Source organism: Pseudochaenichthys georgianus, unplaced genomic scaffold, assembly GCF_902827115.2.
Source record: "Pseudochaenichthys georgianus unplaced genomic scaffold, fPseGeo1.2 scaffold_350_arrow_ctg1, whole genome shotgun sequence".
In the NCBI taxonomy this organism is placed as follows: domain Eukaryota; kingdom Metazoa; phylum Chordata; class Actinopteri; order Perciformes; family Channichthyidae; genus Pseudochaenichthys; species Pseudochaenichthys georgianus.
This window is the reverse complement of record NW_027262960.1, coordinates 51,978-75,781: the sequence shown is the minus strand read 5'-3', so window position 1 is coordinate 75,781 and position 23,804 is coordinate 51,978. Positions and strand designations below refer to the sequence as shown.

At 46.7% G+C, this 23,804-nt stretch overlaps 1 protein-coding gene across 1 annotated transcript; it reads left to right on the top strand.

The window, feature by feature from the left end:
• Window positions 1–1,232: 1,232 nt before the first annotated feature.
• Window positions 1,233–23,284, top strand: LOC117442200 (uncharacterized). Its single transcript, XM_034078200.2, has 7 exons — window positions 1,233–1,308; window positions 2,303–2,383; window positions 4,563–4,631; window positions 9,037–9,129; window positions 9,994–10,168; window positions 13,276–13,396; window positions 21,547–23,284. The coding sequence occupies exons 2-7, from the start codon at window positions 2,351–2,353 to the stop codon at window positions 21,725–21,727; spliced, it is 672 nt and encodes a 223-aa protein (XP_033934091.2). The 5' UTR covers window positions 1,233–1,308; window positions 2,303–2,350; the 3' UTR covers window positions 21,728–23,284.
• Window positions 23,285–23,804: the final 520 nt, after the last annotated feature.

Genomic DNA, 23,804 nt, shown 5'->3' with positions numbered 1-23,804 from the left:
TGGTGCTATGCTAGCTGCTCACTCAGGTCCCTCCAGGTCAGACTCTATGGTCAGACCGCACTGCCACTCAGCTGGTGCTATGCTAGCTGCTCACTCAGCTGGTGCTATGCTAGCTGCTCACTCAGCTGGTGCTATGCTAGCTGCTCACCCAGCTGGTTCTATGCTAGCTGCTCACTCAGGCTCCTCCAGGTCAGACCCTATGGCCAGACCGCACTGCCACTCAGCTGGTTCTATGCTAGCTGCTCACTCAGCTGGTGCTATGCTAGCTGCTCACTCAGGTGGTGCTATGCTAGCTGCTCACTCAGCTGGTTCTATGCTAGCTGCTCCACCCAGCTGGTTCTATGCTAGCTGCTCACTCAGGTGGTGCTATGCTAGCTGCTCACTCAGCTGGTTCTATGCTAGCTGCTCACCCAGCTGGTTCTATGCTAGCTGCTCACTCAGCTGGTTCTATGCTAGCTGCTCACTCAGGCTCCTCCAGGTCAGACCCTATGGTCAGACCGAACTGCCACTCAGCTGGTTTCAGAAAACACAACACTGTTCAAGAATAAATGGAGCACTGCAGAAAGGTGTCGTATCAAAGCGACTGTATCGTTCAGGAGAACTTCCTGTTAGATATCAGAAGACGATAGAACTCTGTGCTTTCAAGAGCAAGCTGTCGTATTCATGTATACATCCAAGACGAGAGGTATGAAGTACTTGAGTAAAAGTAGAAGTACTCAGATCTTGTTCTTGAGTAAAAGTAGAAGTACTCAGATATTGTACTTGAGTAAAAGTATAAGTACTCAGATCTTGTACTTGAGTAAAAGTATAAGTACTCAGATCTTGTACTTGAGTAAAAGTAGAAGCACTCAGATCTTGTACTTGAGTAAAAGTAGAAGTACTCAGGTCTTGTACTTGAGTAAAAGTAGAAGTAATCAGGTCTTGTACTTGAGTAAAAGTAGAAGTACCAGAGTGTAGGAATACTCTGTTACAGTAAAGGTCCTGCATTCAAAATGTTCAAGTAAAAGTATTCTCATCAAAATATAGTGAAAGTAGCGACAGTAAAAGTATTCATTGTGCAGAATGCAGATCAGCTTATGTACAAATATGAGTTTATATTCTGAAGAGTGCATCTTTTTGCTGAAATAAGCATATCAATAAAAAGTATAATAAATCATTTAAAACTCAAGCCGGTGCAGCGGTGACCTCTGACCCCTCTGACCTGCAGGGGCTGCGTCCGTGTACAGCGGAGCGCCACAGGAAGCCCGGGGTCCGCAACAGGAAGTGAAGCACCTGGGACTCCAACATGCTCCTGAGGACAGGAAGCAGGTTGTTCGTGTGAACTGTAAACACATCTGTCTGTCACCAAGCTTCTCTGTCCCAAGGTTTCGCAGGACGCAGTCTACTGTCCCGCAGCTGCTGCCTCTCTGTTGGCCTCCGGTACTGCACATTACTCACAAGACGTTGTAAAAAAACAATGGGTGGGGGACGAACGCACTAACCACTCCGCCAACGCCACAGTCGCCCCGTCGTGCGGGCCGGATGAGAAAGTCTGGCGGGCCGGATGTGGCCCGCGGGCCGCCAGTTGGTGGTCACTGCCCTCGGTTTACTGCTTTGGGGGGGTGCTGCCTGAGCGGGGGGGGCATTGGGATATATCTGTTTTAAATCCTCTGGAGCAGAGAGGAGCTGTGGATTATTGTTATCGATTAGTGCATCAGGGTTTCTTAGGGTCAGAAAGACTAAACTCACGACTTCCGTTGGCGGGGCTCCGTTGGCGGGGCGCAGCACCCCTCCAAAACAATGGTAGGGGAAACACTGCGTCTCTTCAATGCGTCTCAACCACAGACCTTAGTTCAGATAGTTTCCTAAACCCTATGGAGAGATCCCATTGGCTCTGAGACGAGGGGACAGGAAGTGGTGACATGCTCCACTCTATACGAGCTGCATCGACTTCAATAAACAGAAACCGTGCAATTTCAAAGTGTAGTTTCAAAACATTTCTCACATCTTCTTCTCCTCGTTGACAAAAGTATTTCACCAGATATTGGAGACTGCAGTTTAAAAAGAGAGAAGCAGCTCTGCTTTTGGGCTGGAATGACTAAATGTGTGTGTGTGTGTGTGTGTGTGTGTGCGTGTGTGTGTGGGTGCGTGTGTGTGTGTGTGTGTGTTGTGTGGTGGTGTGTGTGTGTGTGTGTGTGTGTGTGGTGTGTGTGTGTGTGTGTGTGTGTGTGTGTGTGTGTGTGTGTGTGTGTGTGTGTGTGTGTGTGTGTGTGTGTGGTGTGTGTGTGTGTTGTGTGTGGTGTGTGTGTGTGTGTGTGTGTAGGCGTACCTGCGTCAGCTGGATGTCATCAGGCAGCAGTATCACCAGGAGATGAGACAGATGAAGCTGAGAGCTGAAGTTCAGGTACAAACACTTTAATAAAATCAAATGGAATAAAAACAAAGTGTTTCCACTTCAGGCTCAGGTTGAAGGTCATGTGCAGAAGGTTGAAGGTCATGTGCAGAAGGTTGAAGGTCATGTGCAGAAGGTTGAAGGCAGGGGCGCCATAAGGGGGTCAAAAGTTAGGACGATTCTAAGGGCCCGTGACTGACAGGGGCCCAAAACATTTTAGAACATTAAGAAAAAATGTTTAAGTAACCTTTCATCAATCATCAATAATTAACATTAATATATCGTCATATTGATGATGTACTCACTAAACTTACGATTCATTTAACATTTTTTTTCCAAAGTTAATTATCCAAAGCATCGAACACCCCCCTATGTTTACATGTAATGGTTTGGTCCTGCCTCCAAACGCTGTGCGGCACCGGCCCTTTTAGCAGCACAGTGAGAGCATGTGAGGAGGGATGCTAGTGCTTACGTGTGTGCAATGTCTCAACGACTCACAAAGTCAGGCTTTCAAAAAAGAAAAGAAAGGAGAGAAAGGAGAGAGAGAGGGACTAAAGGCCGACAGTATGTCACCCAGTTCTTCAAAGAAAAGGTGGGTGTGGTGGAAATGAGTCTGTTAGCTAAGCGTAGTCCATCGTAAATAATGATTGTAATGTTTTGCTGACATTACTACTGTTAATATCTTCACAGAAAATGCTGAGGTTTTTTATTTCACTGCTCTTTTAGCTGACATTTAATAAATGCAGGTACATTTTTAGCAGGTATTCATACTAAACCAGTTGTCCCCAGTGGTGTAGTGGGCGTTGGACGCATGCTCTTTTTTTTAATAGTCTAATAAAATAAAATCATTGCCAGTGTTATCAGCTGCAAGTGTGTATTCGTTGTAATAATGACAAAAATAATACATTTCACAGTAATTATAATACAAAATAAAAACGATGATTCGTCATCACGCTCGTGACCCCGCGGCGAGCTGGGGGTGTGTCAAGTGACTCACCACGGCCAGCTCGTCGCCTGCCGGTTTTGCGGCAGCTCTTTCCCTCAAGAACGCTAACGAAAAGGCTCTATAATGGCAGGCAAACATTACATCACATTTAGCTGAGGCTTTTATCCAAAGCGACTCACAATAAGTGCGTTCGACCAACAAGATACAACCTTGAAGAAAACAGAATCATAAAGTACGTCAGGTTTCATAGAGCTAAACATTTAGGTGCTACTCAACTGGCTTTAGAGGAGCAGCCCTTTGTTAGTATATAAGTGCTTTGTTAGTAGTTCTATCCTCGAGGTGGAGTCGAAGGAGATGAGTCTTCAGTCTGGAAGGTGTGTGAGCTTTCTGCTGTCCTGATGTCAATGGGAGCTCATTCCACCATCTTGGAGCCAGGATAGCAAACCCACGTGTTTCTGCTGATGGGAACTTGGGTCCCCCTCGCAGCGAGGGTGCAGCGAGCCGTTTGGCTGATGCAGAGCGGAGTGCACGTGCTGGGGTGTACGGTTTAACCATGTCCTGGATGTAGGAAGGGCCAGATCCATTCGCAGCATGGTACGCAAGCACCAGGGTCTTGAAGTGGATTCTAGCAGTTACCGGAAGCCAGTGGAGGGAGCGGAGGAGCGGCTCGAAAACACATTTTTTACTTGACTTCTTTTCTAAAAAGAATATAATTCACAAGAAGAAAGAGGGCTAGCAGCACAGCACCGAAGCTACAAGTGAAGCTGCTACTAGCACTACAATCATCAGAAGAGCCGCCTAAGACGTGGATAATGCTAGCTAACGTGCACGTTAGCTGCGCTAGCAACGTTCCCCCTGGCTAGCTCAAGCTTCACCTTTCCCAGAGGTTGGACGGAGGAGATGTGGCGGAGGAAACAAGAGGCATAGGCCTACCCGTGGATAGACTGCAAAGCTGGGAAACTGGGCTGCAAAGTTTGTTCATCCACTTCGGATTTAGCAGTCTTCAAAACGCAAGGTGTGTGTGTGTGTGTGTGTGTGTGTGTGAGTGAGAGAAAAGCAGCGCTGTCTGCTTATTTGCGTTGTAGAAGGTTGAAGGTCATGTGTAGAAGGTGAAGGTCATGCGTAGAAGGTTGAAGGTCATGTGTAGCATTCAGGATGTTGAAAAGAGTAAGACTTTGCTCTGTACTTCATTTTGAACCATAATACAGAATAAAACATTAACATGTCATCATGTTTCTGCGTCAGCCTCAGCCTCTCCTCGAACAAGGAACCTTTGTGCTGGAGAACCCCCGAGAGCCAGCTGCACCTGCTCAGGTAAACACTGACAAACACGTCCTCTGTTGTTTTTGATTATACTGTCTTTGTTTTTGTATCTTGTACGGCGACCTTGAGAGCCTTGAAAGGTGCCTATATGACAATGATATCTGTGATGCAGCGCCATGCAGCTTTGAAGGAGACAAGGAGGCGTTGGGCGATACGAAAAGACACGTAATGATAAAAAGTTCAGTTTAGGCATACACCTTAAAGCGTATGACCCTAGTGTGTACCGCACTTTTCGTCAATAATGGTATTTATCTGCTCGAGTTGTGTACGTCCATTCTTACTAATGTTTTCAACAATTTTACAACTCAGAGAAATGGGCGAAGCCTGCGAGCTAGTTCAGGAAGTCAACTCCAGCACCAAGGATACATTTACCACGTGACGCGCCTCTAACAACCAACCACTCTCATCCGTAGTGATGAAAAACAAAGGGGGTGTTGGCCTGTGTCACCTCATATTAATACCCAGTGAAACAGGAAAGTCATGGTTGACCAATGAAGAGTTCTTATCAAACAGGTGATCCTACAAAGGTAAGATATGACTTGAAATTATACTTCAGTTAGATTTTAATCATAGGGTTTCTAGGCGTTCCAATAATTGTGGTTTCACACAAAATATTATTTAAAGTGAAGATTTTTCTTTCTTTCAATAATTTTACTTTACTCACTTTGTGAATATTTTGAGTGCAAATATCATGAGGAAACAACAATAAAGAAATGTTTTGCATCTTGTTTTGTTCATTTTTACTAAAGGGGTGCCAATCATTCTAGAGGGCTCTGTATTCCCTATCAATTTGACCTTTAATGGACCAAACTGTGCAGGGTAACTCCTCTGCTTTTCATTTAGTTCATGTTGAACGCAGCAGCAGCAGCAGCATTAGCGAAGCAGCATTAGCGAGGCAGCAGCAGCATTAGCGAGGCAGCAGCATTAGCGAGGCAGCAGCAGCACATTAGCGAGGGCAAGCAGCAGCATTAGCGAGGCAGCAGCATTAGCGAGGCAGCAGCAGCAGCATTAGCGAGGCAGCAGCAGCATTAGCGAGGCAGCAGCATTAGCGAGGCAGCAGCAGCAGCATTAGCGAGGCACAGCAGCATTAGCGAGGGCAGCAGCATTAGCGAGGCAGCAGCAGCAGCATTAGCGAGGCACAGCAGAGCATTAGCGAGGCAGCAGCAGCATTAGCGAGGCAGCAGCAGCATTAGCGGGGCAGCAGCAGCAGCCAGCAGCATTAGCGAGGCAGAGGCAGCAGCAGCAGCATTAGCGAGGCAGCAGCATTAGCGAGGCAGCAGCAGCAGCATTAGCGAGGCAGCAGCAGCAGCATTAGCGAGGCAGCAGCAGCAGCATTAGCGAGGCAGCAGCAGCAGCAGCAGCATTAGCGAGGCCAGCAGAGCAGCATTAGCGAGGCAGAGGCAGCATTAGCGAGGCAGAGGCAGCAGCAGCATCATTAGGAGCAGAGGCAGCATTAGCGAGGCAGAGGCAGCAGCAGTAGCGAGGCAGAGGCAGCATTAGCGAGGCAGCAGCAGCATCATTAGCGAGGCAGAGGCAGCATTAGCGAGGCAAGCAGCAGCAGCATTAGCGAGGCAGAGGCAGCAGCAGCAGCATTAGCGAGGCAGCATTAGCAGCAGCGAGGCAGAGGCAGAGGCAGCAGACCTGGCAAGCTCAAATAGAGCGTCAGGTCAAGGGTCATGTGTTTGTTGGCTGCAGAGGGACGAGGCGCGTCACGTGTAAATCTATCAATTCGGCTCGAGTTGACTTCCTGAACTAACTTTGCAGGCTTCTCCCCGTCAGTTTGAACACCGAGGTTTTTTTTCTCCGTGACATGAATCGTGGAGCTTCTCTCCAGAAATCAAACATGCCATTATAATATGCAAGTCAGAACAAACTAACAACAATACCTAGCGTATTAGTCTCTGGCAGCATTTCCCTCTTATGTCTCGGCTGCAGGACATGGAGGCAGCTCTGAGGTCAACTAAACATTCAGCTCAAGAGATTTCATACTTTCCAGATTGAAAAACAGTTGAATATTTCACATAAAATAACACAAACGACCAGCTCGGTTTTAGCTTTCCATTCAAAGTCATGGAAGTTTGTAAAACATTGAGTGAAGCAGCCAGACTGCATAGTCCCTGCTCTCAGTGGAGGACCGAGTGGATTCACAGCCCAGTGAGGGTGGAGGTCTCTGTTGGAGTTAATGTCCAGGCTTCTTTATCTTCCACAGCCTTGAAACGATAAGTGACCTGCTCCATCGAAATCAGTCGCATTGACCTAAGACACATGTTGAGTTGTATACACTGCTGGAAAGAGGAGAGTCCTAGCTTCCTAATGATATCAGGATTGTTGTTGTTCTCCAAATACTAAGCGAAATATGTCACATTATATAATGACTTTCACCGAGTCCTCACTTGAGAGAAAAGCCTTCAAAGTTTTCTCTTCGATCTGATTGGTTATTAGCAAATGATCAAAATACTACGGAGGGAAGATATTTTCGTTTGGAGGGGAAGCGCGAGTGTGTGTGTGTATACGTGTGTGTGTGTATGCGTGTGTGTGTGTGTGTGTGTGTGTGTGTGTTTGTGTGTGTGTGTGTGTTGTGTTTGTTTCCCGGGGAAAACCCTCACGAGAAACACCGGCTGTTGTTGTGCCTGCTGTGACGTCAAGTTACTCCGTTCTCCGCTTGTAATTATGCCGAAGCTTCAAAGTTGTATTTATCATCTGGATTTAATATTCTGAAAGCCAAGACTTTGTTTATTTGAAATCAGATGAAAACAAACTGTAACGGACCCTGCCGTGTTATCTATGATTACTCTACGCGGACATTCATAATGTCAGCCGGAGGGAGGGGCGGCGGCGCTGCGGAACAGCAGAGTGCGAGTGAGAGGTGCCTGTCTTCGTCCCTTTACAAGCTTCAAACATGTATTTATCGTGTGATTTTGGAAATAAAAGTTTCACATTCTGAAAGCCAAGACTTTGTTTGTTTAAAATCAAACAAAACACCCGAACCCCGAAAAAATGTTTTTTTACGCAAATAATAATAATAATAATAATATATAATATTTTTATAGCGCCTTTCAGGAAACCCAAGGTCGCTTTACAAGTCGGGTAGGGGGGGGGAAGTAGTGGAAAAATAAACCTATTAAACTAACTAGTGGGGAAAGCCTTAGTAAAAAGGTGCGTTTTGAGGGCTTTTTTGAAAATGTCCAGGGTTGGGGCGCTGCGGATTTCGGGGGGGAGAGAGTTCCAGAGGGTGGGGGATGCCACACTGAAGGCTCTGTCACCAAAAGTCCGCAACCTGGTGCGGGGGGTGGAGAGGAGATCCTGTCCAGATGATCTTAGCTTCCGGGATGGAGTGTGGTAGCGGAGAAGGTCAGACAGGTATTGGGGGGCGAGGGCATGGAGGGATGTGTAAGTCAGAAGAAGGAGTTTATAGGTGATACGGTGCTTGACTGGGAGCCAGTGGAGGTGGATCAGGGTGGGGGTAATGTGCTGCCAGGGCTTGGTGTGAGTGAGCACCCTGGCAGCCGAGTTCTGCACATACTGGAGCCTGTCCAGGGCTTTACTGGGAACCCCGAACAGGACTCCGTTGCAGTAATCCAACCGGGAGGAGACGAATGCATGAATGAGGGTCTCAGCCACGGAATCAGAGAGTGATGGTCGTAGACGGGAGATGTTCCTGAGGTGATAGAAGGCAGACTTAGTGACGGATTTGATGTGTGACTGAAATGAGAGAGTGGAGTCAAGGATGACACCCAGGTTACGGACTTCGGGAGACGGGGAGATGGAACAGCCGTCAATGTGGAGGAGGAGATCCCCAACCTTCCGGAGCAGTGCTTTGGGGGCCACAACCATGAGCTCAGTCTTCTTACTGTTGAGTTTGAGTAGATTTGCTGTCATCCAGGTTTTTATGGCATGGAGACAGTTGACCAAAGACTGTGGAGGGAGCTGGGCGGATGGTGAGGTGCTGAGATAGAGCTGAGTGTCGTCAGCGTAGCAGTGGAAATTGAGACCGAATTGACGTATTATCTGGCCAAGGGGGAGCATGTAAATGGTGAAAAGTAAGGGACCAAGCACAGAGCCTTGGGGGACACCATGGTTGACTGGGGCCGAGGGGGAGGATGAGCCGCTGATGCTAACAAACTGAGACCTGGTTGATAGATAGGACTGAAACCATGACAGAGCTGTGCCAGTGATGCCAAGGTTGTCAGAGAGGCAAATCCACGTTTATTTTGAAATGAGCCGTTGAGACTTCCGACTGATTTCGATAGAGCGGGTCACATGTTTGCTGTTTGTTTACGCTGTGCTGTGGAGGCCCAGCAAACCCACAACAACCTCTCCAAGCAACGGCAACAGTGTGAATCTGAATGTACCCCTGAGCAGATGACGAGTGTTTGTTTGTGTGTCATTTCTACAGAAAGGAATCATGTTTGAAATACAGTTAGATGATGAAGAAGAGGAAGCAGAGGAGGAAGAGGGGGACGGAAGAGAAAAGCAGCAGGAGGAGGAGGTAAGGATGTGCAAAGAGAACTGGATCCAGCGTTGGAGGCGGGACCTCGTTCATTCCCTGTTCGAGCTGGGTCGTTTATTTAGCTCAAAATGATCCGCGTTTCTTTCCCAATGTGAGTCAATGGGGAAAACGTATTTTCGTGCCCATAGAGCGGAGCAGGGATGACGTGTTTGTGTAGGTCGACCCTGGAGGAAGCGGCTGGTTCCCTCGACAGAAAGCAACCGGGTTTCTCCAGAGGGTTTAGGAATATTGTAAAAATTAAGTTCTGTGGAAAACGAAGCTGTTTGATAAACGTTCTGTTCAGGATAATCTCCACACGTCCACTTTCATAATGTTCTAATCATAATCTAATGTCCAGAAGCTACATGCTAACGTGATGCTATAAAGGAGCTACAGGCGAGTCCAGCTGCACGACTTCAACGTCACGCCGACTTCAGATCCAGATTCAAACTACAGATTCTAGATGGAACCAGTTGAAGCTTTTGTCTGAACACTTTGCAGGAGGCAGGGACTGGCTTTCAAGCAGAACAGAAACTAACTCAGAGGTGTGTTCACGTGTTCGGCGTAATGACGTTCAATGCGTCTCAACCACAGACCTTAGTTCAGCTATCTTCCTAAACCCTATGGAGAGATCCCATTGGCTCTGAGACCAGGGGACAGGAAGTGGAGACATGCTGACTCACTTCCTGGTTTTAGGACTCATCACTGCACCGCTCTATAGACGTCACGGACTCAAACGGAAGTTGTAGTACCGCCATTTGGCCACTACAATAATTTGCTTAAACGGCTGCCGCTCTTCATGGGGTTTTGGTAAGAGACCTCTCCTCTTTTCTCTCTCTCCTTCTGTTCCTGAACCCTGAACAGGAAGTGGACCCTCTGAACCGGACTCTGAGCTTCCAGGAGGGGGAGGAGCTGAAGCTCAGGGATTGGTCAGAGGGGAGGAGGGGGTGGAGCCAGAGGACTCCTCAGACTCTACTGGACGCCCTCGCCAACATGGAGGTGAACTCCAACCACAGCACGGCTGTCATCGAGGAACCAGGTGCAGTACACTTGTAATACAGCTGTATATAATGGTATACTAGTTAGTTAGTTCGTATGTAGGTTAGTTAGTGAGTTAGTCAGTCAGTTACTCAGTTAATTGGTATACACTCAGTTAGTTAGTAAGTCAGTTAGTTGTTACTGAGTTATTTGCTTAGTTGGACATGTAGTTAATAAGGCAGTTAGTAGGAACGTTGGTAGGTTTATTTGTTAGTCAGTCTGTTCGTTTGTTAATTCATTAGTTAGTTAGTAAGTTAGTTAGATAGTCCGATAGTTAGTCAGTCAGTTAGTTAGTTAGTTACTTAGTTAAACTCAGTTATTAGTTATTTAGTAAGTTAGCCAGTCAGTTAGGTATATAGATAGTTTGTTATTTAGTAAATTAGTCAGTTAGCTGTTTTTTTGTACGTCAGTTAGTAGGTTTGTCTGTTAGTCAATTAGTTAGTGAGTTAGTTAGTGAGTTATTGGTTAGTTACACTGAGATAGTTAGTCAGGTAGTAGGTTAGGATGTTTGTGTATCAGTCATTTAGTCAGTCAGTTTTTAGGTAAGTTAGTAGGTTTGTTAGTTAGTTAGTTAATTGGTAAGTTACAATCAATCAGTCGGTTACTTAGTTAGATGGTTAATTATTTAGATATTCAGTTAGTAAGTCAATTTGTTTTTAGTCAGTCAGTTAGTGAGGCAGTTAGTTAGTCAGTTAATTGGTAAGTTACACTCAGTTAGTTAGTTAGTAAGTCAGTTTTTCTTTTAGAGCGGCTGAAGGCTCTGGACCCCTGCTGGTTAAATCCAGTCTCACAACAACAAAAAAACGTGAAATAGCTACGTCTGTCCACTGGGCAAAACGTAGCATATTCACAAAGAACCCTCTCAAGACGTGACATGGATACAATATGTGTTCCTATTCATTTCTAATGAGCAGTGTCCGTGTCACGCGATCGCACACTTTCCCAGCGTGAGAAAAAAACACATGGCGGACACCCGATTTATTTTTAGTGGAAAATCCTAAATTGTAGGATAGTTTGGCGTTAAAATGCTTTTTGATTACATTTCTAGCGAGAAGTGTATATGGTACTTTCAGACTCTATGTCCAGTGGAGGTGTAGGATCCATAGTTTGATAGATATTACCAAGATTATTTGAGCTCCATGTTTGAGAGGGTTAATTTCGTCAGCTATTTTTTTATTTAGTTTTAGTCCTGTGTTAAATTTCCTTTTTAGTTTTAGTCATATTTAGTCACCTTCATCCTGTTTCTATTTAGTCAAGTTTTAGTCGACTAAAAGTCGGAGCATTTTATGGAACTGCTGGGAGAAAAACTGACTATCAGACATGTAAAGTTATCTTTGATAATATTTCGTCTCGTCACTTTTCGTCAACGATATTGCATGATGATTTCGTTACAGTTATTGTTTACTGCCGTCGGTGCCGTCTCGTCATCGTCTCGTTTTCGTCATGGAAAAAAAGATCGTTGACGAACATATTTCGTCATAGTTTTAGTCAACGAAATGAACACTAGTCTTGAGAGGGTTATTTGTGAGTATACTACGTTTTGCCCGGTGGACAAACGGAGCTGTTACACGTTTTTGTGTGAGACTGTGTGGGTCAAACAGAAAGGTGGAGTGCAGTGAGGAGGATGGCAGGTTCAGGTTCTTTATTTGTACCCGTAGGTAGATTTAGTTTGCAGTAGGGGTGTAACGGTATCCGTATTCGTCCCGTCACAGTTCGGACGTCACGGCGAATATGCCTTTTTTTACGAGTGGGAAAAAAGTCTGTCACTCGGGGCAGTATTACACTATATATAATCCAGGGGGCGGTATTGCGCCTAAAAGCCAGCCTTCCGTAAATAACAAATGAAGAACAAGAACACAACAAAACCAACACAATACATGAAGAAGAACAGTTAGTAGCTATGGCGAGTTCACACAACTCACAGGAGCTAGAAGACCCACCTGCTTCTTTTGAATCAGTGTGGGGGAACATTTCGGGTTCCCTGTGGACTATAACAACGATGGGGTGGACTACAACAATGATGGGGTGGACTACAACAACGATGGGGCGCACCCCATCGTTGTGGATCGGACGAGGACGGTGTGTCTGCGTTGGTCGACAGCGGTGCGGTATGCTGGTGGTAACACGTCAAACATGCTCAATCACATCCGAGTCAGTCTCAGTCCCCAGCGAGAGCGTTTCCTCGACGGCAGGTAACCATAGTTACCGCCAACAGATCTGCCCTCACTGCTGACAACGGAGACTAACTCGTCTTTCTGAAGAACAACTTGAAAATAGAGTAAAGCTTGAGTACCTTTATTTAGGCGTAATGGCCTCACACACTCACACGTTAATTACACATGTTAGACATTGCTCCTAAAGGGACAGATTTTATTTAGTTTTATATTTATCATTGTATTTATTTTATATTTTGACATCAGGAGATGTTAGACAGTTCTGTATCGCCTTTTAGTGATTGTGATTGAAACACTTTCTTATTATTTATTTTAATATCTTCAAGACATTCTTTTTAGTTGTTCAGCTTATTGAACCTCTTAGTTTGACATCAGCCGTTATAGATAATATGGCCATCTGAGTGTGTGTGTGTGTGTGTGTGTGTGTGTGTGTGTGTGTGTGTGTGTGTGTGTGTGTGTGTGTGTGTGTGTGTGTGTGTGTGTGTGTGTGTGTGTGTGTGTGTGTGTGTGTGTGTGTGTGTGTGTGTGTGTGTGTGTGTGTGTGTGTGTGTGTGTGTGTGTGTGTGTGTGTGTGTGTGTGTGTGTGTGTGTGTGTGTGTGTGTGTGTGTGTGTGTGGTTTGTTTTTAACTGTGTAATACAGTTAATGATTCAAATGTTAGAGTTCCTTATTTTCAAACCAAAACTTGCACGACTGTTACAAATAAATAACAGCAAAAAGAAGTATGCATTTGGGACTTTGTTTTGCTTTTCCTTGTTGTACCGAACCCGTACCGAACCGTGACCCCCACACCGAGGTACGAACCGAACCGTGACTTCTGTGAACCGTTACCCCCCTAGTTTGCAGATAAAAAGAAGATCTGAGAGTGGGGGGGGGGGGTTGTTGATGTGCAGGAGGTCGCAAAGGAACTGATATACTTAGTGTGTGCCCCCCAGGTGAAGAGGCAGCAGGTCGCAGACATTGGGTCGCGGCCCCCCCCCTCCACCCTGCTGATCGCCCTCTCTCAGGCGCCACTCTCATCATCCACGATCAACTCTCCTCTGCTAGAAACGGCAGGTCAGACATCACATCGACCTGCATTAGTGCAATGGTCCTTTCCATTGGCTTCTTCTGGGTGTGTGTACAGTGCACATATACCTACGGTGACGATTCCTCATAACATCAATAAATACTCCAGTACATGACTATCGGGAGATTGAGGTATTTTGTCGAGCAATGTGTTATTCGAAAGTCTCTCCCAGCGGATGATGTTGTTCACCATATGCTGTGAGTGTCACGATATTCATGTTATGTCACGTTTTTATGTCCAGGTTTGGGTTTATTTTGCTGTTCTGTTCTCCCCGTCATGTTTTCCTCTGGGTTATCGTCTGGTCCTTCTTCCTGTGTCTTCCCTGTCGTTAGTTTCCGTGTGTGTCTGGTTGTCTGATTGTGTTCACCTGTGGCCCTCGTGTTTCTCCTCCGCTGCCCGGCTGTTTCTCGTCTCGTGATTACCCCTCCCTGTATTTAGTCTCTTCCTGTGTTGGTTCATTGTTTGTCTTTCCCTTCATGTCACGCTCCATGTTTGTCCTTGAAGTTTGGTCCTGGATTATTTACTCGTGCTCCTCTGTTTTTGGTAATGCTAACTTTGTCTCCTGTCTTGTTTTGTCATCGGCTTTTTTTTGTAAATGAAAGCTCGCTTTTTGTTAATACTGCTTTTGGGTCCGAGCTTTTCCACGCACAGTGAGAGCAAATTGAATCTTGTCAACGAAACATTTAGATTGATAATATTGCTAAACAGATTTATGTGGTGCTCTCCATGTAAAGCGTATTGTACAGGCCTGTGACCAGCAGGTGGCGCAATATCACAGATGCTTTACCATGAAGAGTGCATGTGAACTCTGCAGTCATAAGGAATACATGAATAACACGTCTAACGTTTTAAAATCTTACCACTCAGTGAACAACTTCAGTTCAACAGGAAGCCATCCTTCAAACACGAGGCGTTCAATACTTTACTCATCTGTTACTTCAGTAGAAGTACTCAGGTCTTGAGTAAAAGTAGAAGTACTCAGGTCTTGAGTAAAAGTAGAAGTACTCAGGTCTTGAGTAAAAGTAGAAGTACTCAGGTCTTGTACTTGAGTAAAAGCAGAAGTACTCAGATCTTGTACTTGAGTAAAAGTAGAAGTACTCAGATCTTGTACTTGAGTAAAAGTAGAAGTACTCAGATCTTAAAGTAGAAGTACTCAGATCTTGTACTGGAGTAAAAGTAGAAGTACCAGAGTGTAGGAATACTCTGTTACAGTAAAAGTCCTGCATTCAAAATGTTCCTCAAGTGAAAGTAGAAAGTATTCTCATCTAAATATAGTGAAAGACAGTGAAAGTAGTCGTTGTGCAGATTGGTCCATTTCAGAATAATATATATGATATGTTTTATAATGATTGATCATGAAAGTGTTCTCAAGTGAAGTCAGCTAGTCTACTTGTGACCTGAGGTGCAGCTAGTCTGAAGTACTTTGTAGACTGCAGGGTAGCTGGTGAGGTGCAGCTAGTCTGAAGTACTTTGTAGACTGCAGGGTAGCTGGTGGAGGTGCAGCTAGTCTGAAGTACTTTGTAGACTGCAGGGTAGCTGGTGAAGGTGCAGCTAGTCTGAAGTACTTTGTAGACTGCAGGGTAGCTGGTGAAGGTGCAGCTAGTCTGAAGTACTTTGTAGACTGCAGGGTAGCTGGTGAAGGTGCAGCTAGTCTGAAGTACTTTGTAGACTGCAGGGTAGCTGGTGAAGGTGCAGCTAGTCTGAAGTACTTTGTAGACTGCAGGGTAGCTGGTGAAGGTGCAGCTAGTCTGAAGTACTTTGTAGACTGCAGGGTAGCTGGTGAAGGTGCAGCTAGTCTGAAGTACTTTGTAGACTGCAGGGTAGCTGGTGAAGGTGCAGCTAGTCTGAAGGACTTTGTAGACTGCAGGGTAGCTGGTGAGGTGCAGCTAGTCTGAAGTACTTTGTAGACTGCAGGGTAGCTGGTGGAGGTGCAGCTAGTCTGAAGTACTTTGTAGACTGCAGGGTAGCTGGTGGAGGTGCAGCTAGTCTGAAGTACTTTGTAGACTGCAGGGTAGCTGGTGGAGGTGCAGCTAGTCTGAAGTACTTTGTAGACTGCAGGGTAGCTGGTGGAGGTGCAGCTAGTCTGAAGTACTTTGTAGACTGCAGGGTAGCTGGTGGAGGTGCAGCTAGTCTGAAGTACTTTGTAGACTGCAGGGTAGCTGGTGAAGGTGCAGCTAGTCTGAAGTACTTTGTAGACTGCAGGGTAGCTGGTGAAGGTGCAGCTAGTCGTGAGTACTTTGTAGACTGCAGGGTAGCTGGTGAAGGTGCAGCTAGTCTGAAGCACTTTGTAGACTGCAGGGTAGCTGGTGAAGGTGCAGCTAGTCTGAAGTACTTTGTAGACTGCAGGGTAGCTGGTGAAGGTGCAGCTAGTCTGAAGTACTTTGTAGACTGCAGGGTAGCTGGTGGAGGTGCAGCTAGTCTGAAGGACTTTGTAGACTGCAGGGTAGCTGGTGAAGGTGCAGCTAGTCTGAAGGACTTTGTAGACTGCAGGGTAGCTGGTGGAGGTGCAGCTAGTCTGAAGTACTTTGTAGACTGCAGGGTAGCTGGTGGAGGTGCAGCTAGTCTGAAGTACTTTGTAGACTGCAGGGTAGCTGGTGAAGGTGCAGCTAGTCTGAAGTACTTTGTAGACTGCAGGGTAGCTGGTGGAGGTGCAGCTAGTCTGAAGTACTTTGTAGACTGCAGGGTAGCTGGTGGAGGTGCAGCTAGTCTGAAGTACTTTGTAGACTGCAGGGTAGCTGGTGGAGGTGCAGCTAGTCTGAAGTACTTTGTAGACTGCAGGGTAGCTGGTGAAGGTGCAGCTAGTCTGAAGCACTTTGTAGACTGCAGGGTAGCTGGTGAAGGTGCAGCTAGTCTGAAGTACTTTGTAGACTGCAGGGTAGCTGGTGAAGGTGCAGCTAGTCTGAAGTACTTTGTAGACTGCAGGGTAGCTGGTGGAGGTGTAGCTAGTCTGAAGGACTTTGTAGACTGCAGGGTAGCTGGTGAAGGTGCAGCTAGTCTGAAGGACTTTGTAGACTGCAGGGTAGCTGGTGGAGGTGCAGCTAGTCTGAAGTACTTTGTAGACTGCAGGGTAGCTGGTGGAGGTGCAGCTAGTCTGAAGTACTTTGTAGACTGCAGGGTAGCTGGTGGAGGTGCAGCTAGTCTGAAGTACTTTGTAGACTGCAGGGTAGCTGGTGAAGGTGCAGCTAGTCTGAAGTACTTTGTAGACTGCAGGGTAGCTGGAGGAGGTGCAGCTAGTCTGAAGTACTTTGTAGACTGCAGGGTAGCTGGTGAAGGTGCAGCTAGTCTGAAGTACTTTGTAGACTGCAGGGTAGCTGGTGGAAGGTGCAGCTAGTCTGAAGTACTTTGTAGACTGCAGGGTAGCTGGTGGAGGTGCAGCTAGTCTGAAGTACTTTGTAGACTGCAGGGTAGCTGGTGAAGGTGCAGCTAGTCTGAAGTACTTTGTAGACTGCAGGGTAGCTGGTGAAGGTGCAGCTAGTCTGAAGTACTTTGTAGACTGCAGGGTAGCTGGTGAAGGTGCAGCTAGTCTGAAGCACTTTGTAGACTGCAGGGTAGCTGGTGAAGGTGCAGCTAGTCTGAAGTACTTTGTAGACTGCAGGGTAGCTGGTGAAGGTGCAGCTAGTCTGAAGTACTTTGTAGACTGCAGGGTAGCTGGTGGAGGTGCAGCTAGTCTGAAGTACTTTGTAGACTGCAGGGTAGCTGGTGAAGGTGCAGCTAGTCTGAAGTACTTTGTAGACTGCAGGGTAGCTGGTGGAGGTGCAGCTAGTCTGAAGTACTTTGTAGACTGCAGGGTAGCTGGTGGAGGTGCAGCTAGTCTGAAGTACTTTGTAGACTGCAGGGTAGCTGGTGAAGGTGCAGCTAGTCTGAAGTACTTTGTAGACTGCAGGGTAGCTGGTGGAGGTGCAGCTAGTCTGAAGTACTTTGTAGACTGCAGGGTAGCTGGTGGAGGTGCAGCTAGTCTGAAGTACTTTGTAGACTGCAGGGTAGCTGGTGGAGGTGCAGCTAGTCTGAAGTACTTTGTAGACTGCAGGGTAGCTGGTGAAGGTGCAGCTAGTCTGAAGCACTTTGTAGACTGCAGGGTAGCTGGTGAAGGTGCAGCTAGTCTGAAGTACTTTGTAGACTGCAGGGTAGCTGGTGAAGGTGCAGCTAGTCTGAAGTACTTTGTAGACTGCAGGGTAGCTGGTGGAGGTGTAGCTAGTCTGAAGGACTTTGTAGACTGCAGGGTAGCTGGTGAAGGTGCAGCTAGTCTGAAGGACTTTGTAGACTGCAGGGTAGCTGGTGGAGGTGCAGCTAGTCTGAAGTACTTTGTAGACTGCAGGGTAGCTGGTGGAGGTGCAGCTAGTCTGAAGTACTTTGTAGACTGCAGGGTAGCTGGTGGAGGTGCAGCTAGTCTGAAGTACTTTGTAGACTGCAGGGTAGCTGGTGAAGGTGCAGCTAGTCTGAAGTACTTTGTAGACTGCAGGGTAGCTGGAGGAGGTGCAGCTAGTCTGAAGTACTTTGTAGACTGCAGGGTAGCTGGTGAAGGTGCAGCTAGTCTGAAGTACTTTGTAGACTGCAGGGTAGCTGGTGAAGGTGCAGCTAGTCTGAAGTACTTTGTAGACTGCAGGGTAGCTGGTGAAGGTGCAGCTAGTCTGAAGTACTTTGTAGACTGCAGGGTAGCTGGTGAAGGTGCAGCTAGTCTGAAGTACTTTGTAGACTGCAGGGTAGCTGGTGGAGGTGCAGCTAGTCTGAAGTACTTTGTAGACTGCAGGGTAGCTGGTGAAGGTGCAGCTAGTCTGAAGTACTTTGTAGACTGCAGGGTAGCTGGTGAAGGTGCAGCTAGTCTGAAGTACTTTGTAGACTGCAGGGTAGCTGGTGGAGGTGCAGCTAGTCTGAAGTACTTTGTAGACTGCAGGGTAGCTGGTGAAGGTGCAGCTAGTCTGAAGTACTTTGTAGGCTGCAGGGTAGCTGGTGAAGGAGCAGCTAGTCTGAAGTACTTTGTAGACTGCAGGGTAGCTGGTGAAGGTGCAGCTAGTCTGAAGTACTTTGTAGGCTGCAGGGTAGCTGGTGGAGGTGCAGCTAGTCTGAAGTACTTTGTAGACTGCAGGGTAGCTGGTGAAGGTGCAGCTAGTCTGAAGTACTTTGTAGGCTGCAGGGTAGCTGGTGGAGGTGCAGCTAGTCTGAAGTACTTTGTAGACTGCAGGGTAGCTGGTGGAGGTGCAGCTAGTCTGAAGTACTTTGTAGGCTGCAGGGTAGCTGGTGGAGGTGCAGCTAGTCTGAAGTACTTTGTAGACTGCAGGGTAGCTGGTGAAGGTGCAGCTAGTCTGAAGTACTTTGTAGACTGCAGGGTAGCTGGTGAAGGTGCAGCTAGTCTGAAGCACTTTGTAGACTGCAGGGTAGCTGGTGGAGGTGCAGCTAGTCTGAAGTACTTTGTAGACTGCAGGGTAGCTGGAGGATTTACTCCAGGTGGAACTGAAGTCTGATTCAACACTTGGTTATATTTCACATCATTCATCCGGATCTGTGAAGTAACTAAAGGTATTAATACATGTCGTGGAGTAGAAGTACACAGTAGCAACACATGTAAATACTCAAGTAAACTACAAGTATCTCACAATATAACTTATAAGTAAATGTACACCTGTGTCCACTGAACTGTGTTTTCTGTTAGATTCAGAGGAGGAGGAGGAAGAGGAGGAAGAGGAAGACTCTGATGTGGAAATGGATGAAGATGCTCTGGAGCTGCGGTCAGACGATGACGACACGTTAGTCGACTCCACTCCTTTTTATTTTGTGCTTTACCCCTAGATTCCACCGGGTCCGTCTGCTCCGCGTTACGGCCGCGTTACGGCCGCGTTACGGCCTCATCACGGCCGCGTTCCAGTCAATGGGTGCTATCCCACCAGACGCGCCGCGTTACGGCTCGGAAGCGTCTCGGCGCTGGGCTCCGCTCGAAATAGGATTCAAGTCTATTTTTCGACGCGAGGCGTTGCAGAGGCGGCGGGCCGGAAGTGGACCGGTCAGAGCATCCGGCCCATCCCCAATATAAACTGATTTGCAGACCCTGTCCCTCCGTAGTCTTTCAAGTAGGAGGAGAAATGCCAGCGTTCTCCTCCGGTCTACAGGCACTGTGTAAATTATATATATAGAATAATTAAGATGATGAATGCATTTCTTTACCTCTAAATTACAGCAACACGGATTCATGTCGTTTATAACTGGGATATTACAGTTATCATGAACTGTGTCTGCACGAAGCAGCCTGTGCAGGAGCCCAAATCAACAAAGACTGCGAGCCGGCAGGCAAGACGCTCCGCTTCTGAAACGCGCCCGGTAGGGTTTGACGCCGGAGGAGGCCGGACCAGAACCGCGCCGCAGAGGGACGCGGTGGAACCGAGGGGTCAGAGTTTCAGTGGATACGTTCAGTTATAAGTTAGCAAAATCCAACATCTCAGCTCTCACGGGGTTTCAGTTATTGTGTTGCAGATCATCCCTTAAACTCATCCCTTAAACTCACCCCTTAAACTCACCCCTTAAACTCACCCCTTAAACTCATCCCTTAAACTCACCCCTTAAACTCATCCCTTAAACTCATCCCTTAAACTCACCCCTTAAACTCATCCCTTAAACTCATCCCTTAAACTCATCCCTTAAACTCATCCCTTAAACTCATCCCTTAAACTCACCCCTTAAACTCATCCCTTAAACTCATCCCTTAAACTCACCCCTTAAACTCATCCCTTAAACTCATCCCTTAAACTCATCCCTTAAACTCATCCCTTAAACTCATCCCTTAAACAGAACAGTGCTCATAATGAGGGTAGGTAGTTAATTAGTTACACTCAGTCAGTCAGGTAGGTAGTTAATTGATTAGTTACACTCAGTCAGGTAGGTAGTTAATTGGTTAGTTACACTCAGTCAGTCAGGTAGGTAGGTAGTTAATTGGTAGTCAGGGATTTAGATAGTAGTTTAGTTAGAGATGAAGTTTTGATGGCACGGTAGATTTTGTCCAGAACCATCGCCACCTTGCGACTGAGGGAGTGTCTCACCTTCCGACTGAGGGAGTGTCTCACCTTCCGACTGAGGGAGTGTCTCACCTTGCGACTGAGGGAGTGTCTCACCTTGCGACTGAGGGAGTGTCTCACTTTCCGACTGAGGGAGTGTCTCACCTTCCGACTGAGGGAGTGTCTCACCTTGCGACTGAGGGAGTGTCTCACCTTGCGACTGAGGGAGTGTCTCACCTTGCGACTGAGGGAGTGTCTCACCTTGCGACTGAGGGAGTGTCTCACCTTGCGACTGAGGGAGTGTCTCACCTTCCGACTGAGGGAGTGTCTCACCTTGCGACTGAGGGAGTGTCTCACCTTGCGACTGAGGGGAGTGTCTCACCTTGCGACTGAGGGAGTGTCTCACCTTGCGACTGAGGGAGTGTCTCCCGAGGGAGTGTCTCACCTTGCGACTGAGGGAGTGTCTTACCTTGCGACTGAGGGAGTGTCTCACCTTGCGACTGAGGGAGTGTCTCACTTCCGACTGAGGGAGTGTCTCACCTTGCGACTGAGGGAGTGTCTCACTTCCGACTGAGGGAGTGTCTCACCTTCCGACTGAGGGAGTGTCTCACCTTCCGACTGAGGGAGTGTCTCACCTTCCGACTGAGGGAGTGTCTCACCTTCCGACTGAGGGAGTGTCCTCACCTTGCGACTGAGGGAGTGTCTCACCTTCCGACTGAGGGAGTGTCTCACCTTCCGACTGAGGGAGTGTCTCACCTTCCGACTGAGGGAGTGTCTCACCTTCCGACTGAGGGAGTGTCTCACCTTCCGACTGAGGGAGTGTCTCACCTTCCGACTGAGGGAGTGTCTCACCTTGCGACTGAGGGAGTGTCTCACTTTCCGACTGAGGGAGTGTCTCACCTTCCGACTGAGGGAGTGTCTCACCTTCCGACTGAGGGAGTGTCTCACCTTGCGACTGAGGGAGTGTCTCACCTTGCGACTGAGGGAGTGTCTCACCTTGCGACTGAGGGAGTGTCTTACCTTGCGACTGAGGGAGTGTCTCACCTTGCGACTGAGGGAGTGTCTCACCTTGCGACTGAGGGAGTGTCTCACCTTGCGACTGAGGGAGTGTCTTACCTTGCGACTGAGGGAGTGTCTCACTTTCCGTTTCTCAACAGGAACTTCGAGGACTCTGAGGACGAGCTGAGGGAGGCGGTGGCCGACTCCATGAACAATTTGTTTGTGATGGAGGCCGAGGAGAAGCAGGAGGTGCGTGATGGGATGGAGGAGGAAGAAGAGGACTCTCAACAGATCCAGCAGGTGGTCGGGGATTCACCTGCAGACGCTGTTTCCTCCTGAAGGAGCTGGCGGTCGGTCGGACGAAAACACGACTTCAAATCAGCCGCAGACGATCTGAGCTCTCACCAATGCAGCTTTCACACCAGCGCTTTTCCCTCTCTGGCTCCGAGCGGGAGCTTTTCTGGTTCAGCTCCGGTTCCCCTTTCTGCTCCCGCTCTGTTCACACCGCCCAGAGCTGCCGCTGCTGCGCCATGACGTCACCGACTACGTGCCTGCCGATTGTATTGAAGCGCTGTTCGCTTTGGTTATCCTCTTACGCAACGAAATGGAAGACATCGGACGACTTTCCCATGTGAAATGCAAGACTTCTTTGTGGTCTTCAGCACGTAAGAGAGACGTAAGCGACGCCGCCTCTTAGCTCCGAAGCTCTTGCCTCTAGACCGATACTTTTTTGGAGCTGGAAGTGAACCGGATTCCGGAGCTAAGAGCCGGTGTGAACAGGAAAAACCGGTACTTTTCAGGCTCCAGCCGCAGCTGAAAACGCGTTGGTGTGAAAGGGGCTCCTCATTTCACTTCAATTCAGATGAAGCTGCCTCAAATAAATCACTGACTCAGCTTGAGTTAGGAGCAGTGAGTGTAATGCTGTGCCTACGGGAAGATTGAGGTACTTGTACTTCACTTCTATATTTTCTTTTCATGCCATTTGGTGTTTCTACTCCACTACAATTCAAAGGGACTTTTTCCTTTACTACCTTCAGCGTTAGTTACTTAGACTTCTGCATAAAGAAACGTCTGATGTATTTCAATACGATAGAAATATGAACATTTGACTCGTTTTCGGTTATTATGATTAATTTAGTTTCGTGTTTTTGGATTTATTTTGGATTTTCCTGCATTGGTTACTTTTAATACTTCATTTTGCTGATTGCAACTACTTTGACGTTAGTAACATTGAGTTCAATGCAGGACTTGTTACAGAGTATTTCTTCAGTCAGGAGAGACTGGTTTTGATGTAACTATATATTTAGTGACAGAAATAAACAGAGGAATGTAATGATGTTATTAAGAATAGATTAATAATACAAAACTATTTTAATTAAAACTTCATACATTAAATAATATCTTTGCTGTTGGAGACTTTCATTAAGAAACTGTTATTTATATATTGTATTAAGTGATGTCATGACGACCGGACAGGTGAAGACCAGTACAGCCCTCAGCTTCGACAAAGGTAGACATTTGAAATGCCTGATTTCTCTGTGTCAGAGTTACATCCTGTCCTTTCCACCGTCTGTTTACCGCCCGCTGATTGGTTGTCACGTCCTTATTGTCTGCACCTGGTGATGTCAGTTTAAATAGGCCGAACCATTCACCGTCTCGTTGCCAGATTGTCTCGAGTGTTATGCCGAGCTCTCCTGCGTTTTCACATCATCATCCAGTTACAGTAATAGTCAGAGTCCACGTTTATAGAAATAGAAGGATCAGGTAGTAGGTATTAAGTATTTGACTAGTTTTGGATAGGTACGCGTTTGTGTAGATATTTATTGTATGTAGTGTTTTTGGAATAACTGCACATCTGTATCAACAAATCAAGTAAAGACTCTTTTTGTTCTTGAATCCTGTGTCTGCATCCGTGCTTTTGGGTCTGCACTTTGTACGTCCGAGAATTTTCAGAATAAAGTCAGAATGTTCAGAATAAAGTCAGAATTTTCAGAATAAAGTCAGAATGTTCAGAATAAAGTCAGCATTTTCAGAATAAAGTCAGAATGTTCAGAATAAAGTCAGAATGTTCAGAATAAAGTCAGAATTTTCAGAATAAAGTCAGAATTTTCAGAATAAAGTCAGAATGTTCAGAATAAAGTCAGAATTTTCAGAATAAAGTCAGAATGTTCAGAATAAAGTCAGCATTTTCAGAATAAAGTCAGAATGTTCAGAATAAAGTCAGAATTTCAGAATAAAGTCCAGAATTTTCAGAATAAAGTCAGAATGTTCAGAATAAAGTCAGAATGTTCAGAATAAAGTCAGACATTTTCAGAATAAAGTCAGAATGTTCAGAATAAAGTCAGAATGTTCAGAATAAAGTCAGAATTTTCAGAAATAAAGTCAGAATGTTTCAGAATAAAGTCAGAATGTTCAG

Excerpts from the sequence above, each read along its gene's own strand:
- LOC117442200 (XM_034078200.2), top strand. The coding sequence starts at position 2,351 with ATGAGACAGATGAAGCTGAGAGCTGAAGTTCAG. Across the intron at positions 10,169-13,275 it reads GGCTGTCATCGAGGAACCAG|GTGAAGAGGCAGCAGGTCGC; the intron begins GTGCAGTACACT and ends TGTGCCCCCCAG. Across the intron at positions 13,397-21,546 it reads TCCTCTGCTAGAAACGGCAG|GAACTTCGAGGACTCTGAGG; the intron begins GTCAGACATCAC and ends GTTTCTCAACAG.